The sequence below is a fragment of the Carettochelys insculpta genome, chromosome 13, assembly GCF_033958435.1.
Source record: "Carettochelys insculpta isolate YL-2023 chromosome 13, ASM3395843v1, whole genome shotgun sequence".
Taxonomy (NCBI): domain Eukaryota; kingdom Metazoa; phylum Chordata; order Testudines; family Carettochelyidae; genus Carettochelys; species Carettochelys insculpta.
The window spans coordinates 21009805-21031334 of NC_134149.1; the positions used below are offsets into that span (position 1 = coordinate 21009805).

The following is a 21530-nucleotide window of genomic DNA, read 5'->3' on the forward strand; positions in this document are numbered from 1 at the left end:
GTAACATATAGTTTCAGTTTCCTTCAGCAACGTGCAAAAAGTTACATGTGTGACAGGAGAGGTGGCCTGGTGGTAAATTTGTAGGATTATGTGTTTTCATTACACTTAGCATTAGTATGAACTCACAGAACAGATCAGACAGTTCTTTCCGTTTTCTGTCTGCACGATTTATTCATTAATAAAGCCAATTCTTTATCTGGTGCTATTTGCAAAGATGTTTGTTATACCCAGTGGAACTAACTTTGCCTCAGAGGCTTACCTCAGATGGGGGCGGGGGAGTAGGAATAGGTTTAATTTGATAACTCTTGCATTTTATTATCCATGAATTTAGTAGCTGTGCACAGCAGAATAATGTGACACAGAAGAAACAAGCTGCACTGTCCATGCTGTACGTATCTTGCCAAAGGGAGGTCCAAACATCATATTTCACAACCCAGAGAATTGCTTTCTTGTGGGTCATAAGAAGAACATTACCCTATGAAACTGAGGCAGCTAGCTTTTAGTACCTTCAGGATAAAGTAGACAATTTCTAATAGCTCATGACATTATCAAACTGCTATTGTAAATCATCTCCATGTGCTGCAGCAAGGCTGTAAGATTTCCCTTTTCAGATGTTATTTGTTCAAGTTCAATGAGGGGAGATTAGAAACATTTGTGCAGATCTCACAGTGTTAAGACCACACAGACAATGGTTTAAATGTATGTGGAGGTAGGGTGGGGTTAGGAATTGGGGAAGAGTGGAACAGGAATAATTCTATCTTCTGATGTCCTTTCAGGATCTCATCAAGCATTTTGTAACCATTGCATGAACCCTGCCATCTAACCCATGTTCTGGAGAAAATGAGATTTTCTTGACCGTGGCATTTTTTTTTCATATTCAAAGGGTCAGAAAAGGGTTAGGTGAAGCAGCACAACTTCTGCTCTGCCATGGGGACTGGAGCCAGCTGGCACAGGCCACAAAGTATGAGGTGTCCATACAGAAATGTACTGAATTGGCATCTCTGCCAGTAGACCTCCAGATAGATTTTTAAAGCTGTGTTTCCACACTGGAATGACACTCCCAGAGAGAGAGATAATGGTTGTAGTGCCACCTCCCCTCTTGGGAGGGGAACGGGGTAGGGGAAAGTCCATCTCAATGCCATATCTCTAGCTGTGCAAGACACTGGTGTATCAGGTGTTCAGTGCTTGAATACTGGTATATAAATATCTGAGAAAGATGAATTTTAAGTGGTTGAAGAGAACTTAAATTGTGTGAGGCTTTTTTGTTTTGTTTTGTTTTGTTTTGTATTGTTTGCCACGATAGGTTCCTATTTCTCTGTAAAACAGTTAATGGGGAGTGCCATTGCTGCAGGAGATGCAGAGAAAAGATCATGTGTAGCAGCAGCTTCACCAAGCCCTATCTTTATGCTAGCTTCCTTTATGAGAACATACTACAACATGCTACAGGAATTGTCCAAAAGACACCAGATTAGCAGTTGTAATATGGTGTTTTGGGCTATTACAACATGATTCCGTCAAGCAGGTGTCACCAACCAGTAGATCAGAATCTACTGGTAAATCTTGGAGCCTCTGATAGATGATCCTGACTGGTTTAGCTGGGAATCTATCAAGTGCTTGCACTTCAGACATTCCTCATTTCCTACCCCCTTCCCCCGCCACTGTGTTGTTTCTGCCTTGGAGCTGCTCCCCGCCCCCAAGAGCCTCTCGCTTGCTGTGCAGAGTGGCAGAGAGGAGGATGGCACTGGTGTTGGGGTGTCTCCTTCCCTTCACCCCTGTACTCCATTGCCACAGAGAGGGAGGGCAGGATAGGGATGGAGGGAGCTTGGTGGCAGCTGCTTTTATGTGTGACTGTGCTCAGCATACTTAGAGGGGTAATGTGAATCTCTGTCTCTCTAACAGTCCGCAGCAAGGCTAAAGCAAATTCCCCCTGCTGTAGACCTGTGCCAATGCTGGAAGCAGCCAGCATATCCCTGTGCACCTTGTGGGAGGCCACTCACTGCCCTTATCTGCAGACACCATTCCCACAGCTCCCATTGGTAGAGTACAGGGAACTGCAGCCAGTGGGGAGCTGTTGGGGTAGGGCCAGCAGATAGGGGCAGTGCCTGTAGATGAGTGGCAGTGCACAGAACCACCTGCCTCTCCCCACCAGGAGCCCTGCTGGACATGCTGGACATTTTCAAGAGTGGCACAGGGCCAGAGAGGCTTCGGTTGAGCCTGCCTTAGTTCCACTGCACCACCACCCAAAAGGTGCCTGAAGTAAGGTGTCTGGCCAGAGCCTGCATCCTGAGTACCTACCCCACTTCATTCAAACTCTCTCCCAGAGCCTGAACTCTGAACCTTCTTCTGCACTGCAACCTTCAGCTTCAGCCCCAAGTCCCACCTGTGCCCAAATGCCCTCCCAGAGCCTGCAATCTCAACCCTTCCTGCACTCCAACTCCCAGCCCCAGCCTCTGCCCAGAGCTCTCCAAACTTCTTAGCCAAAGATTAGAGCCTGCACCCCCTACATCCCAGCCTCTGCCCCAGCTTGGTGAAAGTGAGGGAGGTAGGAGAGTGATGGAGAAGGAGTGGGGCAGGGGCAGTGTCTCAGAACAGGTGGGGAAGGATTCAAGACGAGTGTATTTGGGTATGATGTATATTGTGGATTGCATTTAAACTCAGAAAGTGATCTTGTGCTTAAAAAGGTTGGAGACTACTGTTATAGAGTAGTTTCATGAGGCTTATGCAAGTAATACAAAAGAAGAGGTGACTTGGAGTAATATTTGAACATAACTGCAAGAATTGTTCTTCACAGAAGACAGTTGAATTTTGAACTTAAATATGAAGATAGTAATTAAGTGCAGAATGTAAAGAAATAAAAATCCAGTATTCTGTCATCTAAGGAAGTGCACCTGTCTTCTTCAAGTAGATGTTGCAGTGTATTCCACTTAGGTAGGTGCAGGTCTTGCACTCTGAAGCCAGAGACATTGCTTACCAGTACCCATAGAGGGGCAATGTCCATGCCACATGATTTCGTGAGGTGGTTCCTCTCCCTCTACTCCTCATTAGTGCCCATGGCTGGAGTCAGAGTTCAGCATGGTCTTCACCTCACAACCCTTCATCTGATTTAGTGTTTTCTTTTATTGCATATAATTCGTTGTACCCATAAGGTGAGGCAGAGTTATGTTAGTTGTACAAGTTTAGTTTTCCCCAGTGATGTTCTCACTGGAGATTATACATTACCCTTTATCAGAGACTGACCCACAACAGCAGTCCCAATAAACAGTGTTTTCTCTGTCTTGGTGAGGCACATGTTAAAGTGTGCTGTGCAAGCTGAAGCTCATTCAAGAAGTGGACTCAAGTGGCTCAGAATCTTTCCTAAAGAAGCACCTACTCACACAAGCTGTGCAGTCTGCTTTGGCTCCAAAGCCCTTCACAGGTGGGAGATAGCCCTTTGGTTATGAGAATGCTTCTGCTTCACGTTCCAGAGCAGATGCATCTCCAGAGAAATGGGAGCTACTCCCTGCCAACTGTGACAAAGAAAAGGTCACATGAGACCAGCTGAGACTATTCCAGGTTTTGGACGATCCTCTCACCCAGTAAAAGGTGTGGACTGGAATGGAGCTGATGCTAGCACACAGGATGCTATGGGTAACTTCTAATACTTCCCTGACATCAAGAATGGAGGTTAGAAATCCAGTGCCATGGATACTCGTTCCAGCCCTGGCATCCACTGCATCCAGTATTGAAGAGGGAGATGCCAGTACTGACTGTTTCCGCATCATCAGCATACCAGGCAGCTATAGTCTTCCTCTGTCTTTTGGTCCTGACCTCTCCTTTGGCCCAAGACTTTGCCATGGTTGCTTCATCTATAGTCCTACTGTCTGATTGGCCTAGTGAACCCTCAGATCTGTCAGCACCACAATCATTTGTTTAGAGTCCATGATTACAGACAATTCCATTGTGATGCACGAGTTGAAAAAAAAAGGGGGAGCTCATTCCAGGTGTCTGTGCCTTTAAGCAACCAAGCTGTGAAAGTTCTGCATAGAAAGAACATTACTGCACTAGCCGTTCACTTGCTTGGGGGCCAGAATCATTTCCCTGACCATCTCAGCAGGTATATTTCCCTGAGACACAAGTGGTCCCTGAAGGCAAGTGTCCTCCAGATCACTTTGCAGCTTGGGGCACTCCAACATTTGATCGGTTTGCTACATGAGACAAGAGGAAATATCTGTTCTGCCTCAGTCCAGGGTCCTTGCCCAGTATTTTCCACCTCAGCTGGCAGTTAGCTCACCTGACATTTTCCTGCAATTGTCTCTAAGGTCATCCTCAACCTCAAAGTAAATTGGACCAAAGCCATTCCTATGGTCTTGGTAAAGCAACATCAGTGCTGGGTCTCTGACTGTCTCACTGTCTGTTCAGCCTCCCATGCCACTTCCTCCCAACCCTGATTTACTCACTCAGAACAAGGCTGCACCTTGCATCCTGCTCCCTGTAGGCATGGTTGTTTCATGACTAAATGAGGAAAAAGTATAGTGTTCATCAGCAGTCCATCAAGCCCCTCTTAAAGATAGAAAACCCTGCAGTGGGGCGGCCTGCTCAGCAAAATAAAAGTGGTGATTTTTGGTGTGATCATTAGCCTGTGGAATCCAACCAATGCTGACCAATATCCAGAATATTCTGGAGTACCTGCTACACCTTCAGTCACTGGGACTTGCATGCAGTCAATTGAAAATGCATCTGGCAGTAGCAGCTATATTGGCATTTCAACCCTCCTTTCAGGGAAGATCAGTCTTCTCCAGTGCCATGATAGCAAAATTCTAAAGGGGCTACTTCAGCTATGTCCTATAAGATGAGAGTCAGTTCCTCTTTGGGACCTTAAGTCAGGCCTACTGGCTTTAATGGGACCTCCACTCAAACCCCTGGGATCTTGTCCTTTTCCATTTTTGTGTCAGACAACATCATTTCTGGTAGCAATAACATCTGCAAGGAGAGTCTGTGAATTGCAGGCTCTGATGACAGAGCCTCCTTCCACACTATTTTCCAAAGACAAGTGACTTTAAAATCATGCTTGCTGGCTGACACTTCCTGCAGCTCCCATTATCCAGGAACATGGAACCATGTCAATGGGAGCTGCGGGCAGCCATACCTGCAGACACAAGATGCACAATCTGTCTGGTGGCCTGCCAGCAGCTTACCCTGATGAACATGGGCCGCAGGTTGCCTACCACTGCATAATATGCCAGGCAATGTCTAGCATTTATCTGGACAGGACTAAACCGTTTTGTTTGTGTTATATGCAGATCAAGCAATCTCTTTGCAGATGATCTCCAAATAGATAACATCCTGCCTCAAGGCTGAATATGAAGTCACCTCAGCTATGCCCCCATGAGCAGGTATGAGCTCATTCTGCCAGGGCACAAGCGAAATAAATAATATTCCGCAGAGATGTTTCCATATCGAACATTTTCAGGGCTGCTACAGGATTGTTGACACAAACCATTATGTCTTAACAATGTCTTTCCTGGTGGATGCAAACTTGTGCAGAGCACTCCTGCAGCCCTTGTTTAGGTAGACTCTGAACCCTGCCTACTGTGGGAGGAGAGCAGGGTTTTATGTCTGACTTGCCAACATGGAATATTGGGCTGCATCTACTCAAAGAAGAAGAAACAGTTATTTACTGTAACTGTGGTACTTCAAGATGAGATGCAGACATGTATTCCATGACCCACTTTTCATCTCCTCTGCAATGGGGGTCTCATTTCTGGGCATTTGGTGCCAAGGAGCACAGGAAGTGTTAGCAATACTTAATGTAACCCAGGAAGGGACTATGGACACAAGTAATGGATGCTGATCCTCAATGAGTGCTAGGCAAATTTGTGCAACTCTGGTGCACAAGGTATGAGCACAAGTATGTGAAATATACATCTGCATGACATCTCCAAGAACCATAGTTATCCTAAGTAACCATTTATTTTTGAAAGTTAAGGGATTGATCAGCTTATCCATTCCAAAACAATTATTTGAATTTTGAACGTTAGTCAGTCTGAAAACTGAGAGTCTTGTACCCACTGCCTAAGGGATTCTTAGTTTCCTGCAGAGACTTTTGTTAAGACAAATATACAGTCACCTTTACATCTGATGCTTTTGTGAATCATTTCAAGGAACTGTTATTAAGCAGAAGCAGCTATATCATGGCTAAATTCTGAGAAAACAAAGAGCTGCATTACTTATTTTGTTTCCATTTTTTTTTTGGTTTTGTTTGGCAGTCCCAGAAGTTACTTTTTTTTTCTCTTGAATAGGTCAAGCAGGAACATTGATGTAAGGTCTCTCTATGGTAATTTTGTTAATTTCCAACAATTGCAATGGAACTTATTTACAAGTAGGTTTTTCTCTAGAGTAATATCATTAGTCAAAATATGTTTTCTCAAATTTCCACTACATGAAGACAAATATCTTCCGAGAATCAAGCTTACTGTTATGGAGGATGATAATTGCCACATCTCATAAATGGTTCATAAGTTTCTGAAAACCATGGTTTTAACCCAAGATGGAAAGTGTTTGTTTGAAAAACTATCTCCTACCAAACTAGAAGGCTTGAGAACATAAGAGGAAAATAATTTATGAGCTAGCTGGTCTGAGTGGCCCAATAAAACAGCAACTGTGAAGAGTCTCATATTGTAAGCATGTGACTGCTGACTGTGATAATGAAACCAAACTTGTGCATTGATGGTACTTATGTCTCATTGCTATGTCATGTCATATTTATCTATTTAAAGTATATACATCATGTCAATGACAATGCCTTAGAACCTCACAATCTCTAATATAGCAAATCAGGGAGAATGGGGGAGCGTGTCATCCAATGCCATGAGTGAGAGGGGCAAGGGACTGGCCAGCAACTTCTGGAGAGTTTAGCACAGGGGTCTGGTGACTGCAGCAGGGAAAAGCAGAGCAATGTAGCCCCAGCTCGCTCTGCTTCCCGGTGCGTAGCTCAGGGGAGGGGTGGGACCGCCCCACACTCACTGGCAGGAAGCGGAGTGACATGGCCAGAGAAGCAAAGCAAGCTGGGGCCATGTTGCCTTGCTTCCCTCCACCACCGCTGGTGGGTGTGGGGAGATGGACCTCCACCATCAGTGCTGCCTCCCTGCCTTTGTATTGGAGGAAGAGGTGAGATGGGAGCAGAGCAAGGGAAGGGAGTGGGATGGGCTTGGGGAGAAGGGGAGTGTCCCAGGCCTTCTCTGGGTGGGAGAGGTCACATGACTTGTGGTCCCCAGTGTCTCCCTCCCCAGTCACCCCAATATCCGATATGCCAACAATGGGCCTACAGTCCTTACTGAAGTATAGCAACCATTCTTGCATGCATCCATTTAATTGTACCAACAGTCTTTGCATAAAGTTCCGTACCTGCATTCCTAAACAAGTAGAGGCTGTAAAGAAACATGCTTTTCAGTGATTTGGTGACTGTGATGGAAAAATAAAGTAAGATTTGAGCTAGAAGAAGTAAATGACTTGATTTGCAAGACACCAGACTGAAAGTAATCAGAAATTCTAAAGCACACGATTGTAGTAATAGAGTGAGTTACCATAAAATACTTACTTTTCTCAGTACACAGTACCTTTATTTAGGTGAATATTAACATGTATGCTCCAAGATCAAGAGGCAAATATTGATTTGTGATTACAGTGAGTTAGTGGTCCTCCAGAGTAGCTGTAACTGAGTATGCATAATTTATAAAAGGAAAATTATAGACACATGAGAAGTCTAACTAGGAATTGGTTTGAAATGTGCACTATATATGTTGTTCCAAGTTTATTTGGCATGAATCTACAAATAGAATCTGATGCAAGTACTATTAGTATTTTTGAGATTTTCAGAAACAAATAAAAAGGACAGAGTGAAGCGTTATTTTTTATCTTTACCTTGTTTCCTGTTTTAAAATATAACTGTTCAAAACCAAAGCCAGATTTTTAAAAATATGCTAGAAGAAGAATCTCTCTTGCACATATACATGTACAACTATGTAAAACAAACATGAATAAAACTTAGAAGGACCAAAAATGAGAGACTCCTTCATTCTGTCATGAGTCAAATGCAGCTGCAGACATAAGTTTTCCCTTGTTGGGTCCATTAGCAAGTATAGTAACTGTTTTCTGGCAGTCATAATGCTAGCTGATGAATATGTCCATGGATCATAGTGAGCTGAAACAGAATTTCAGAGGTGAAATTGCAGTTAATAGCATTAAGAGTGTTGTAATGTATAACCATGTTAATAAAACTAACTACAATTTAGAAGGAATAACAGTTGGCAAAATATGACTTAATTTAGTTTGCCAGTATTTATGAGCATGCTTGGGGCTCATCAACAGGAGAAAAAAATGTAAACTTGTGAGTTATATAATGTTCTGAAATTTTCAAACCAAAGCTTGTTAACTACACAGCATTTTTAGAAAATTCTGTTTTTTCATAGATTATAACTCAATTGGTAATAAGTTGTACCTTTTTTTAGACCTATATGCAGTGTCCATTATATTGTTAGTAGTGAGAATCTAATCAATCAGAAGTTTAGTAGTTATCAATGGTTCACAGTCACACAGGAAGGGCAGAGCTAGTGAGGTTCTGCAACGATTACTTCTAGGTCCAATTCTATTTTATAGCTTCATCAGTTATTTAGATGTTGGCAGAGAGGGTATGCTTATAAAGTTTGCAGATGATATGAGAAATGGTCTGAAGTAAATAGGACAAATTCAATAAGGACAAAGTATTCCACTTAAGAAGGAACAATCAATTGCACAAATACTAAATGGGAAATGACTACCTAGGAAGGAGTTCTGTGGAAAGGGATCAGACGGTAAATACCAGTCAACAGTGTATTCTGGGATGTATGTGTAGGAGTGCTGTAAGTAAGAAATGAGAAGCAATTCTTCCACTAAACTCCACACTGATTAGGCCTCAACTGGAATATTGTGTCCAGTTCTGGCTGCCGTGTTTCAGGAAAAATGTGGAGAAATTAAGAAAAAATCTAAAACAGAGCAACAAAAATTATTAAACATCTGGAAAACATGATGCATGAGGGAAGAGTGAAAGAACAAGGTTTGCTTAGTCTGGAAAAGAGAAGACTGAGAGGGGACATAATAACAGCTTTCAAGGTTATTATAAGAGGAGCAAGAAAAATTATTCTGCTTAATTAGTATAAGAAGCAATGGGCTTAAATTGCAGCAAAGGAGGGTTAGGTTGGACATTAGGAAAATCTTTGTCAAGTTGGTTAACCTGTGAAATGAATTGCCTTGAGAGATTGTGGAATCTCCATCATTCATCATCATCATCATCATCATCATCGTCAATAACCATGGGCTCAACGCCTGTTGGTGTCTGATGCCTCTCTCACTATTCTTTTCCATCTTTCCCTGTCCGTTGCGGAGTGGCTTAGTTTCTGTAGACTAGCTGCACACCAATCTACTATATCAGAGATTTTTAAGAGCAAGTTAGACTAACACTTTTCAAGGATGGTCTAAATAAGTGGTAGGCACTGGCAACCCACTGGCTGCACACAGTTCATCAGGGATTTGCTGACCACTGCTTCCCACAGCTGCCAGTAGGTGGGAATGGTGAACAGCGGCCAGTGGGAGCTGTGAGCAGCCAGACCTGCAGATACCAGATAAGCTATGTCTGGTGGCCTGCCAGTGGATACTCTGATGAACTGTGTGCAGCCCATGGGCCACAGGTTGCCCACCAACAGTTGAGATTATGCTTGGTCCTGCTCTCAGTGCAGCGGATTGAACCTGATGACCTCTCAAGGTCCTTTTCAGTCCTACAATTCTATATGTGGAAGACAAATTTTAATTTGTCTTGGAGACTGATCCGATAACAGAATCTCTACACTCTGAAGACTTATGGTAATTGGTTTTAAAGCAGTGTTGGGCAACCTTTGGTTCACAGGTCACATGCAGTTCATCAGGCCAGGCTGCTGGTGGGCCTCCAGACAGGTTGTTTAACTTGTGTCAGCAGACGTGGTTGCCCACAGCTTCTGTTGGCTGTAGATTGTCATTCCCAGCCAATGGGAACTGCAGGTAACAATGGCTTGCAAGTCCCTGCAGACTACACCACTTCCCACAGCTCCCATTGGCTGGGAACAGCAAACTGTACCCAATGGAATCTGTGTGCAGCTGTACCAGCAGACAAACCGTAAACAGCCTGTTTGTTGGCCCACAAGCCGCTTACCCTGACAAATGCCAGAGATTGCCCCCCATTGTTTTAAATGCTTGTACTGTGCTTATATGAAGGATTACTGTGGGATTAAAGACCTTGTGTAAAGAGAAACAGGAATAGTCATCATCAGTGTAACTTCATTGTTTTTGCTGAGATTGCACCAGAGATTAATTTGGCCCATTACTTAGTGGTTGCTATTACTCTGAGAGAAAGTTGAGACAGGTTATTTTTGTACATATAGACAGTGAGAGAGGAAAGAACGAAGACTTATGCTAGGAACATAGTCTGAAATATATAAAAATCCATCAAATTGCCACTATCTTGTTCATGAAAAATAACATGGTGGGAAATAAAGACAAAGGACAAAATCATGACACTATTGAAGCTGATAGGACTTCTGAGCCGTGTCTACACGTGCACGCTATTTCGAAGTAGCGGCACTAACTTCGAAATAGCGCCCGTCACGGCTACACGTGTTGGGCGCTATTTCGATGTTAACATCAACGTTAGGCGGCAAGACGTCGAAGTCGCTAACCCCATGAGGGGATGGGAATAGCGCCCTATTTCGACGTTCAATGTCGAAGTAGGGAACGTGTAGACAATCTGCGTCCCACAACATCGAAATTGCGGGGTCCTCCATGGCGGCCATCAGCTGAGGGGTTGAGAGACGCTCTCTCTCCAGCCCCTGCAGGGATCTATGGTCACCGTGTGCAGCAGCCCTTAGCCCAGGGCTTCTGGCTGCTGCTGCTGCAGCTGGGGGTCCATGCTGCATGCACAGGGTCTGCAACCAGTTGTCGGCTCTGTGGATCTTGTGCTGTTTAGTGCAAGTGTGTCTGGGAGGGGCCCTTTAAGAGAGCGGCTTGCTGTTGAGTCCGCCCTGTGATCCTGTCTGCAGCTGTGCCTGGCACCCTTATTTCGATGTGTGCTACTTTGGCGTGTAGACGTCCCCTCGCTGCGCCTATTTCAATGCGGTGCTGCGCAACGTCGATGTTGAACATCGACGTTGCCAGCCCTGGAGGACGTGTAGACGTTATTCATCGAAATAGGCTATTTCGATGTCTCCACATCGAAATAGGCTACTTCAATGTAGGCTTCACGTGTAGACGTAGCTCTGCTGTTGACATCACTGGATTTCACACAAAGACATGATGTTGGAAAGAAAATTCAGGACTAAGACTACATGGAGCATATTGTCTTTGTTCCTGAGTGCTCACAAACCAAGAATCTACATGCAACTACAAATGCCAAGTCTCTATCATTTAAGGAGAACAAAACAGATGTGTTCGAAACCTTAAGAATACAAAAGAATAAATGAAGTGGACACTATATCTAGAATAAATATAAAGAACTGGAATGGTTTACCTGGACAGCTGTATTAAAACAGAGAAAGGTGAGAGAGGTAAAGAACAATGTCATTAATTGAATGGGTTTTAGGACTATAGAAGTTTTCTGAAGAAGACATGTCAACTAGGTAATGTCCCAAGCATACAAATTACATTCTTCCCAGCTGAGATGGATAAACGAGTGAAAACAATGAATGTGTTTGAAACAGCAGGCAATGGCAGAAAGAAGCTCGCAGATGACTTACTGGAAGAATTGAAAAGAATAAATTATTTTCCTTTGCCAATGACACTGACTGCATATAATCCCAAACCATGGAGTTTTAAAGATGAGAAGGCCATGGAATAGACAGTTGGCCAGCTGTTCAGCAAGAAACTTTTCCAATTTACTATATTAGGACGTCAGAACTAACTTTAACTAGCCAGCTCTCCCATGGTACCAGTAACTTCATGCTAGAGATATAAATATAGTTCACAGAACTGGAAGGGGCCTTGAGAGGTCATCGAGGCTAGTCACCTACAGTCACAGCAGGACATATCACCATCCCTAGGAATTTTATATCTCAGCTTTCGGCAAAAGTTGTTTTATAGAGAAAGCTAATGTTAATACAAATTATGGTATCTGGTATCCTGTCGATTAGGAAACAAACAAAAAAAAAAACCAGAAAGATTTATGTCAAACTTTTCAGACAACTTTACTAAAAAATGTTCATATGTGATATGCTGAAAAAAGACACGTTACCTCAGAGGAAGGGATTTGACCTGGAAAAGGGGGACTGGTACATAAAAGGATATTTCTTTAGGATACTTCACACCAATCAAATTAAAGTAAAGATATAGTTTGAATGGGGATAAATGGTGGGGAAGTTATAGTGAAAGAGGAGATGTTATGTATATATCATGGCCATGTAGACTCCTTAGAGTTTTGGGATACGATTCTTAACCAGATATTAAAACTGTTGGATATCCCTTACCAAATGATTCTTTGGTAATCCCCCTTAAATAGAAATTAAAAATTAATTGTAGATTCTAATAGCTGCTAGACCACTGATGGCCGCTCATTGGAAAAAGAAAAATAGTCCAAATCTAAAGAAATAGTTCTAAAATTGGGCAAGTTGTTATGGAAAAATCAATGTACAAATTACATTCCCAGTAAAATAGAGAATACATAGATATTTCATTACCATGTTTTTTCAGTATTCAGACAAAGATAATTAACCTAAAGAAACAAAAACACAAATGTCCATTTTTTCTGAATATTAACATTTTCTGGAATCAAAAGAAACAACATGTCGTAGGTAGGTTAGAGAGTATTACTCTGTAATAGGCAGAGATCTGATGATAGTATTGTATAACATTTTTCTAAACAAAAGCTCACTGTTGTAATGATTATTCTTTTGTCTCTGATATTTATGTAGCAATGATTGGTTAACATGTTAAAACTTCCTAAACAAATTATTAGACTTTTTAAAAAAGAAAATGAAAAGGAGTTGGTAGTCTTTTCTGAATATTTGAAAGTTGTGAATATTCAGAAGGCAGTAGAATGAGTTAGGGTGAAACCATGGGGTTTCGCCTAGGACGGTATGAATATCAAAAGAAAAATTGAGCTTTGAGGTCTATAGTGGATCAAGTCTTCCTGACACCATGTTGTGTGAAATTTATGGTTTTGTACAGAGTAGCAATGATGAAGAGGAATAATGGCAAGAAGTAGGAAAAATCAGAAGGAAGTTTACAGATTTCCCAAGTAAGTACAGACAAGTATATAGGCCTGGAAGATTTGAGTTTTTACATTTTAAAGGATATGTACTGTCTGTGGCAGTGGTAGGCAACCTGTAGGGGCTTGCTGGCTTCTGTATCCCACAGCTCCCATTGGTCAGGAACAGCAAACTGACCAATGGGAGCTGTGGGGTGGCTGTACCTACAAACACAAGCTAAACAAGCTTTCTAGCAGCCCACCAGTGGCGTACCCTGATGAACCACTTATGGGAATATGTACACTGATAATGAAATCTGCTAACCTTCTCCTTCTAGAATTCCAGCATGATTACATTCCAAATAAGCAGTGGGTAAAGTCATTAGTACCTGATGGCTGACTGATGAGCCGTGTGAACTGAGTTTCCTGGTTTCAGTCCAGTTCCTAAGAGCTGCTGAATGTATGGGCCTCTTTCTCAAGCCCCTGCTGTACAATCCCTACCTTAGTGAACAGATGGAGGACAGGATGGTCCTCTTTTGCCAGAGTTAGGTCTTGGCTAGTGTAAAGAGCCTTGGAGACTCCCTGGACTATGGCTTGTGGGGCTGATTGGACCTTGCAGCACCAGAGCCAGCCCAGTGGGGCCCAGGTGGTGGGCAAGGCCCCAGGCAGCATGCTGACAGCGGGCTTGGGTGGTTGCTGGTGGATTCTGAAATCACTTGGAGCGCAGGGCCCCAAAGGTGCAAGGCCCAAGGTAACCACCTTGCTTGCCTTGCCCTAGTGCCAGACCTGTGCAGCACTCATATAGCATATAGGGCTGTCCTCCTGTTGTGTCCCCTACTGTGTACATCAAAGGCTGAAAGCCACCCTGCTCCTTACCTTACCTCACCTCGAGCAGGTCCTGTAAGAGGATTCTCCCTGCCCACCTGTATCTCTTGGCCATATCAGGCCCTGTCCCAGACACCACTCTGACCCTTTTCCCATTCTTGCCCCATCCACAAACCTCCAGTGCACCATCTTGAGAATGGAGGGAGGAAAGCACTACCTGGGTCCTACATTGTTCCCTCAGTGGGTGAGACAGTGCTTAATTTGCATGCCGGACCTGAGTTCCAACACCTTTAGGCTCTACACCTCTGAGCTTGCCACATCAGTTATGAAAACTGGTTTATGAATATGCATAACTCAAAGATACTTTATGCAAAGTATGTCATGTGACATGTCATTTAAAAGGTTGTAATTTGCTGAGTCTTTATATCCCCTGTCATGGGTTGAATCACAGGTTTCTCCTTAGGATTATCCCGAGTCTCCCAACCTGTCCTTTGAGGTGTCTCAACACGCTGTCCTGCTGGACCAGAAGATCTGGTCTCCCCAGCCAAGGCACAGGGTCGGGGCAACACTCTGCTGGAGGGCTGTTTCCCCAGCTCTATGATTGGATGGGGAAGACCAGAGCTTCCATCCAGCAGGGCAGAATAATCAGGTACCCTGCACATGTCTCTAAGCAGATTTCCTAAACCCCAAGAATATATGACAACAACAATCATGGGGAAACTCTTCTGAGAATAATCAGTTGGAACAGGTATACATCCTATAAACCATGATAAAATATGCGATCTTTTTCAGTGCCCACTGGGTATTTTACTGCCGACCACCACTGAAAGGTGCATATATAAATTTTATGTCAAAAGAGATCTCTCAGCTACAGTAGAACCTCAGAGTTATGAAATCAGAGTTACAAACTGACCAGTTAACCACACACCTCTTTTGAAACCAGAAGTACAAAATCAGGCCGCAACACAGACAAGGGAAAGAAATAGAGTACAGTACTGCGTTAAAGGTAAAGTACTTAGAAAAGGGAAAGCAGCAGATTTCTTCTGCATAGTAAAGTTTCAAAGCCATATTCAACCAGTGTTCAGCTGCCAGCTTTTCAAAGAACAACCATAATGTTTTGTTTAGCTGTTCATATCTCTGAAGTTGTACTGTACTGGGCTAGGATAGACTCTCACAGTAAACAACATTGTGTGGACTCTAGCACCATCTGAAGGTCTGTTCTTGTATTTTTTATTAGGCATGTGTTCCTTACAGCTGCATATGCAGTATGGTCCTAGCCATGTTGGCTCAGAATATTAGAATAACTGTGTAGGTAAAATAAAATTTTTACTGGATCAGTTGCTGTTGGTGAGAGAGATGAGTTTTCAATTTTCCAGAAAGCTCACAAACATGTCTCTCTCACCAATAGAAGTTGGTCCAATAAAAGATATTACCGTTCTCACCTTGTCTCCCTTACAGTTACAGACATAATGACCATGCTTGTATACTATGGCCATGTCTCCCCAACCTGTCCCTTTTAGAAGGGGTATTTAAATCACACAGATTGGAACTGGGAATGGGGAATAAGGGAATTTCAAAGTATGGAGTTTATTTCAAAGTGCTCATGTCTACAAGGCCAGTTTGCATTTCGAAAGCAGCTCTTTTGAAGTGCAACTGGCTGCCATTGTCCTAATGAGGTGCTGAATATTTATGTCAGCACTTCATTAACCGGTTCCAATCCTTGTTATTTAAATACCCCTTCCAAAAGGGTGGGGTAGTGTAGACATGGCCTAGGAGACCCAAAACCTGTCCAGTTGGTCCCAATTAGGAAATTTGTAATAACCAAAGCAGTTTTACACACAGTTGATGTTCACAAAACCTGAAGAACTAGCAATTCATTTTATTGGCCTGAATTACAGTCAAATTCTTATGAACTCTAAAGTGGGCAATGAGAGGACTGAGAACTCAGAAAGAGCAGGAAACAAAAAGAGAATTAAAAAGAAGTCACAGTGCAAGTAATTTGAATTTACGCATAAGAGAGAGACTAAAGCTTTGGGAAAACCTCGCTCTTTCTAACCTTGATGGCTTGATGGTCAGGCCCAATGGGTGGTGGTCACTGGCTCAATATGTGGATGGTGGTCTGTTTCAAGCGGAGTGCCACAAGGCTCAGTTCTGGGGCCTGTGTTATTCAACATCTTTATTAATGACCTGGATGAGGGACTGGATTGCACCCTCAGCAAGTTTGCAGATGACACAAAACTAGGGGGAGAGGTAGCTTCATTGGAGGGTAGAGAGAGAATCCAGAGGGACCTGGATAAATTGGAGGACTGGGCCAAAAGAAATCTGATGCGGTTCAATAACGAGAAGGGTAGAGTCCTGCACCTGGGGCGGAAGAATCCCAAGCATTGTTACAGGCTGGGGACTGACTGGCTCAGCAGCAGTATGATGGAAAGGGACCTAGGGGTTATGGTGAATGAAAGGCTGGATATGAGTAAACAGTGTGCCCTTATAGCCAAGAACGCGAATGGCATACTAGGGTGCATTAGGAGGAGCATTTCGAGCAGATCTAGAGAAGTAGTTATTCCTCTTTATTCGGCACTGGTGAGGCCATATCTGGAATATTGTGTCCAGTTTTGGGCCCCCCAGTATAAAAAGGATGTGGATTTGCTGGAGCAGGTTCAGTGAAGGGCGACAAAAATGATTAAGGGTCTGGAGCACAAGACCTATGAGGATAGGCTGAGGGATTTGGGCTTGTTAAGTTTACAGAAGAGAAGACTAAGAGGTGATTGAATAGCAGCCTTCAACTTCCTGAAGGGGAGCTCTAAAAAGGAGGGCGAGAAACTGTTCTCAGTGGTGTCAGATGGCAGAACAAGGAGCAGTGGTCTGAAGTTGAAGAGGGAGAGGTGTAGGTTAGATATTAGGAAAAACTACTTCACCAGGCGGGTGGTGAAGCATTCGAATGCGTTGCCTGGAGAGGTGGTGGATTCTCCATCCCTTGAGGTTTTTAAGTCCCGGCTGGACAAGGTCCTGGCTGGGATGACTTAGTGGCATTTGATTCTGCTTGAAGCAAGGGGCTGGACTAGATGACCTCCTGAGGTCCCTTCCAGCCCTGTGATTCTGTGATTCGGTGAACCTCCAAAGGGGAAAGTGTACCTATTCTAATTTGTTTTTCATTTTAGTGGTAGGCACGCCAACTTCCCCAAAACAGAAGTCTATCCATATTTATAGAGCCAGCCAGATCCAGAGCTGGTATACATCAAAGTTTGCTGATTTATATAAGCTGAGACATTACCTATTCTCTTTGAAAAATCATGGAAGTCAGGAGAGATTCCAGAAGACTGGAAAAGGGCAAATGCAGTGCGTATCTATAAAACAGGAAATAAAAACAGCCCACGAAACTACAGACCAATCAGCTTAACTTCTGTTCCAAGAAAAATAATGGAGCAAATAATTAAGGAGTTTGTCTGTAAACATCTGGAAGACAATAAAATGATAGGTAACAGCCAGCATGAATTTGTAAAGAACATATTGTGTCACACACATCTGATAGCTTTTTTTTGATAGGATAACAAGTGTGGATAAGGGGGAAGCAGTAGGCATGGTATACCTAGACTTTAGGAAAGCATTTGATATGGTCTTGCATTACCTTCTTATCAATAAACTAGAGATATGCAACCTAGATGGGGTTACTATAAGGTGGATGCGTAGTAGTAGTAGCATCCTTCAGTCCGCGTAGACTATGGATTGTGCCCTTCATAGTTCCACTTGGGATCATCATTTGCAGCGTCGACTGTGACTGTGGATGCATAACTGGCTGGATAACCTTCTCAGAGTGGTTATTAATGGTTCACAGTCAAGATGGAAGGACTATAACAAGTGGGGTTCTACAGCGGATCAGTTTTGGGATCAGTTCTTGTTCAATAACTTCATCAACCATTTAGATAACAGTGTAGAGAGTATGATTATAAAGTTTGCAGAAGATTATCAAGCTGGGAGCAGTTGCAAGTGCTTTGGAGGGTAGGGTCATAATTGAAAAAGATCTGGACAAACTGGAGAAATGGTCTGTGGTAAATAGGATGAAGTTTAATAAGGACAAATGTAAAGCACCCCACTTAGGAAGGCACCGTCAGGCTCACGTATACAAAATGGGAAGTGGCTATCTAGGAAGGAGTACAGCAGAAAGGGATCTCGGATTTGCAAAGATTTTGCAAAAAAGCAAACAACATTCTGGGATGCATTAACAGGTGTGTGGGGAGCAAAACTTGAGAATTCTGCTCTACTCTGCACTGATTAGCCCTCAATTGGAGTACCGTGTCCAGTTCTTGTCACCACATTTCAAAAATGATGTGGAGAAATTGGAGAGGGTCCAGAGAAGAGAAACAAAAATGATGAAAGGTCTAGAGAACAATAACTGTGAGGGACTACTGAAAAAATTGGGTTTGTTTTAAGGTAACCCTCCATCCCATTTTGGGCAGGACAGCCCTGTATTTCAAGCACTGTCCCAGCATCCCGATTTATTTTGCAAAAGGGGCTAATTGCCCCATATTCTGCTTTTTTAGCAGATGGCAGCCACTAGTTCTGGCTCCCCACAGCTGGGGGAGCTGGGAGCTGGACCTGCGTGGCTGCTGCCCAGCTTCCCCGAGCTGTGGGAACCAGACCCATGTGGCTGCCACCCAGCTTCCCCTGGCTGGGAGATCCGGGAGCCAGACCTGTAGGGCTGCCACCCAGCTTCCCCCAGCTGGGGGAGCCAGACCTGTGCAGTTGCTGCCCAGCTTCCCCTGGTTGGCGGGAGTCAGATCAATGCAGGTCCTGCCCAGCTTCCCCCAGCTGGCAGGAGCCAGATCAGTGTGGCTCCTGCCCGGCTTCCTGCAGGTGGTTGAAGCCAGGAGATTTGCTAATGGGGTGGCAGCCCCGTTCCTGGTGCCCCTGGGCAGCCCCTTCAGCACGGTTGCAGCCTGCACAGGGTGGCCACCACCTGACTCCCAGGTAGGATGACCATCCGTCCCATTTTGGGCAGGACGCCCCCATGTCCCGTATGTGGCTGGGGGTTGGTATCTTCATGCTAGTTTGTTTAGTTTGGAAAAGAGAAGACAGAGGGGGTAGTTTTCAAATACCTAACAGGATATTACAAAGGGGATGGAGAAAAATTGTTCTTGACCTCTGATGTTAGTATGAGAAGCAATGGGCTTAAACAAATGGGCAGCAAGGGAGGTTTACGTGGGACATTAGGAAAAAACTTCCTGTCAGGGTGGTTAAACACTGGAATAAATTGCCTAGGGAGGTTGTGGAATCTCCATCACTGGAGATATTTAAGAGCAGGTTAGACAAATACCTGTCAGGGACGATCTACATGGTGCTTGGTCCTTCTGTGAGGGCAGGTGACTGGACTTGATGACCTCTCAGGATCCTTCCAGTTCTAGTATTCTAGTAGTCTATGATTTTAATAGGGGTGAAAATAGTCTGCAAAACTTCTCTCTTTGGGGCTAGTTTGTGCACAGCTTGATTTTTTTCTATAGCATTTTGTAGCAAGAAGTGTCATTTGAAGTTTGCTGTGTGACTGTAAAAAGGGCAATATGACTGAAAACATTTTAATGTCTGACATTTCCTTCAGACCTTTTTTCATGGGTAATACAGCACTTTGAGGGATGAAGTTAACATTGATTTCCTGATTTGTGCAGACTGGATAAATTATTCTAGAAAATAAATTTTGTTCTCTATATTTCTTGATAAAACGTGAAAAACATACTGGTTTTGACTGGTGCCACATATGGCTTTATACCAGTCCTTAGAATACAGACAATATGGGACTATGGTGTAAATTTTTCAAAGGAATAATTTAATATTAGTGTGTTACAAAAAATCTATCATTTTGCTTTTATGGAATAATTTGCAGAGGAATTTACATTCAAGTAAACAGCGGTTCAAATGCCCAATCACTGGTGTTTTTCTATGTTGTTGCTAATTAACAGACTTTCACCCAAAGCCGTTCAAAGTGGTCTAGAGCAGGCATGTCCAACCCGCGGCCCTGGACAGCTAGTAATGCGGTCCCACAAGATTGTAAACTTTTAACATTATTATGTGATTTATATACATTAACTATATTATATATTTTATATGCGGCCCAAGACAATTCCTCTTCACTCAATGCGGCCCAGGCAAGGCAAAAGGTTGGACACCCATGGTCTAGAGCCTGTCTAAGCTGTGTTGCGTCACAATTTTTGTATTTTTTCCCATTTCATTTCTTCCGTTAGACCTGTTCTCCTCATAGGATTTTTCTCTTGTAAATCAGGGGGAAGATGCATTTCCTTGCTGCTGCTGCTAATATTCTAAATATTTCTTTGCTACAAACCCCTTAAACTGCTTCAAAAAGGAGAAGGCGGGACGCAATTAAACAAAGGGGCTTTTGTGGCTCGTGGTTATTTCAGCGGGTCACAGCACACCGTGGGGATTAGTTGTGTTCGGCTGTATTCGTTCCCGAGAGCACATGCTGCTACAGGTTGCAGACAAGCACACATGCCACTGTCCCAGCTGCTGCTGGAGTGAGACAGAGACAGAGGTTTGGACCCTCACTGAGCTCTGCCTTGGCCCAGTGAAGCCCCGTTTCTCGCTGGGCCAGCCGAGGAAGGCTGTTACACGCCCACCTTGTCTCTCCCCTACCATGCAACCCGCAGGGCCCCCAGCACACTGCAAATTGCCCGGATTGGCCACAAACCGCAGCGTTAACGGGGAAAGTGCCCAGGAAGAGCCGCCGCGGGCTCCCCTCTGCGCGCACTCCCTGGCTAGGCATAGTCAGGCCCCGCCCAGGTTCGCTACACCCCTCGCTCGGCCGGCTGCCCCGCCCGCTCCCAGGGAAAGCTGTGCACTGTCGGCGCAGCCCCCGCCAGGGCCAACGCCGCCGGACGTCCGCCAGCCGCGGCTTGCCAGGCCTCCTCAGCGGAGTACCGAACCGCCGACTTCCCCGCCCTGCGCCAGCCCCGCTCGATGGAGCCCCGATGCGGAGAGGGCCGAGCGGAAGATGGCTCTGTCTAGGGGGCTGCGGTGCTGCCAGCGCGTGCTCGCCTGGGTGCCGGTCGTCATCATCACCCTCGTGGTGCTGTGGTCCTACTACGCCTACGTGTGCGAGCTCTGTCTCGGTGAGTGGGGAGGGGCGGGGCTGGGCTGTGCCTCGCCTGGAAGCTGGAGTTGGGGGGGAGCGGGGAGCAAGGCTCTGCCTCGGGGGCTGGGGCACAGGGTTGTGGGGGCGCTGGGTGAATAAGTGCGCTCGGCGTGAGGAGCAGCAGCGACAGTCACCTGGGGAGAGGTAGCTATTGACCCTCCCTCTCCTCGCCCCCCCCAGCTTATATCTGAGCGGGGTGGGTATGCGGTGGGGGCTCCCAGGAGGAGGAGGAGTATTAACCCAGTCGTGCATCGGGTAGGGCTGACATATTTGGCCCTAGCGCTCGCCCTCCCCCTCCCAGGGTTCATTGCCTTCCGGATGGGGAAGGGCAGAGGGAGAGGATGGGGAGAC

At 44.5% G+C, this 21530-nt stretch overlaps 1 protein-coding gene across 1 annotated transcript in view; it reads left to right on the forward strand.

The window, feature by feature from the left end:
- The first annotated feature begins 21037 nt into the window (after positions 1 to 21037).
- Positions 21038 to 21530, forward strand: part of ZDHHC15 (zDHHC palmitoyltransferase 15) — a 36564-nt gene continuing 36071 nt past the window's right edge. Inside the window, exon 1 of the mRNA XM_075007535.1 lies at positions 21038 to 21156. Within this exon, the coding sequence (XP_074863636.1) occupies positions 21039 to 21156 (118 nt within the window). The 5' untranslated portion in view covers position 21038. The remainder of the gene's footprint in view (positions 21157 to 21530) is intronic.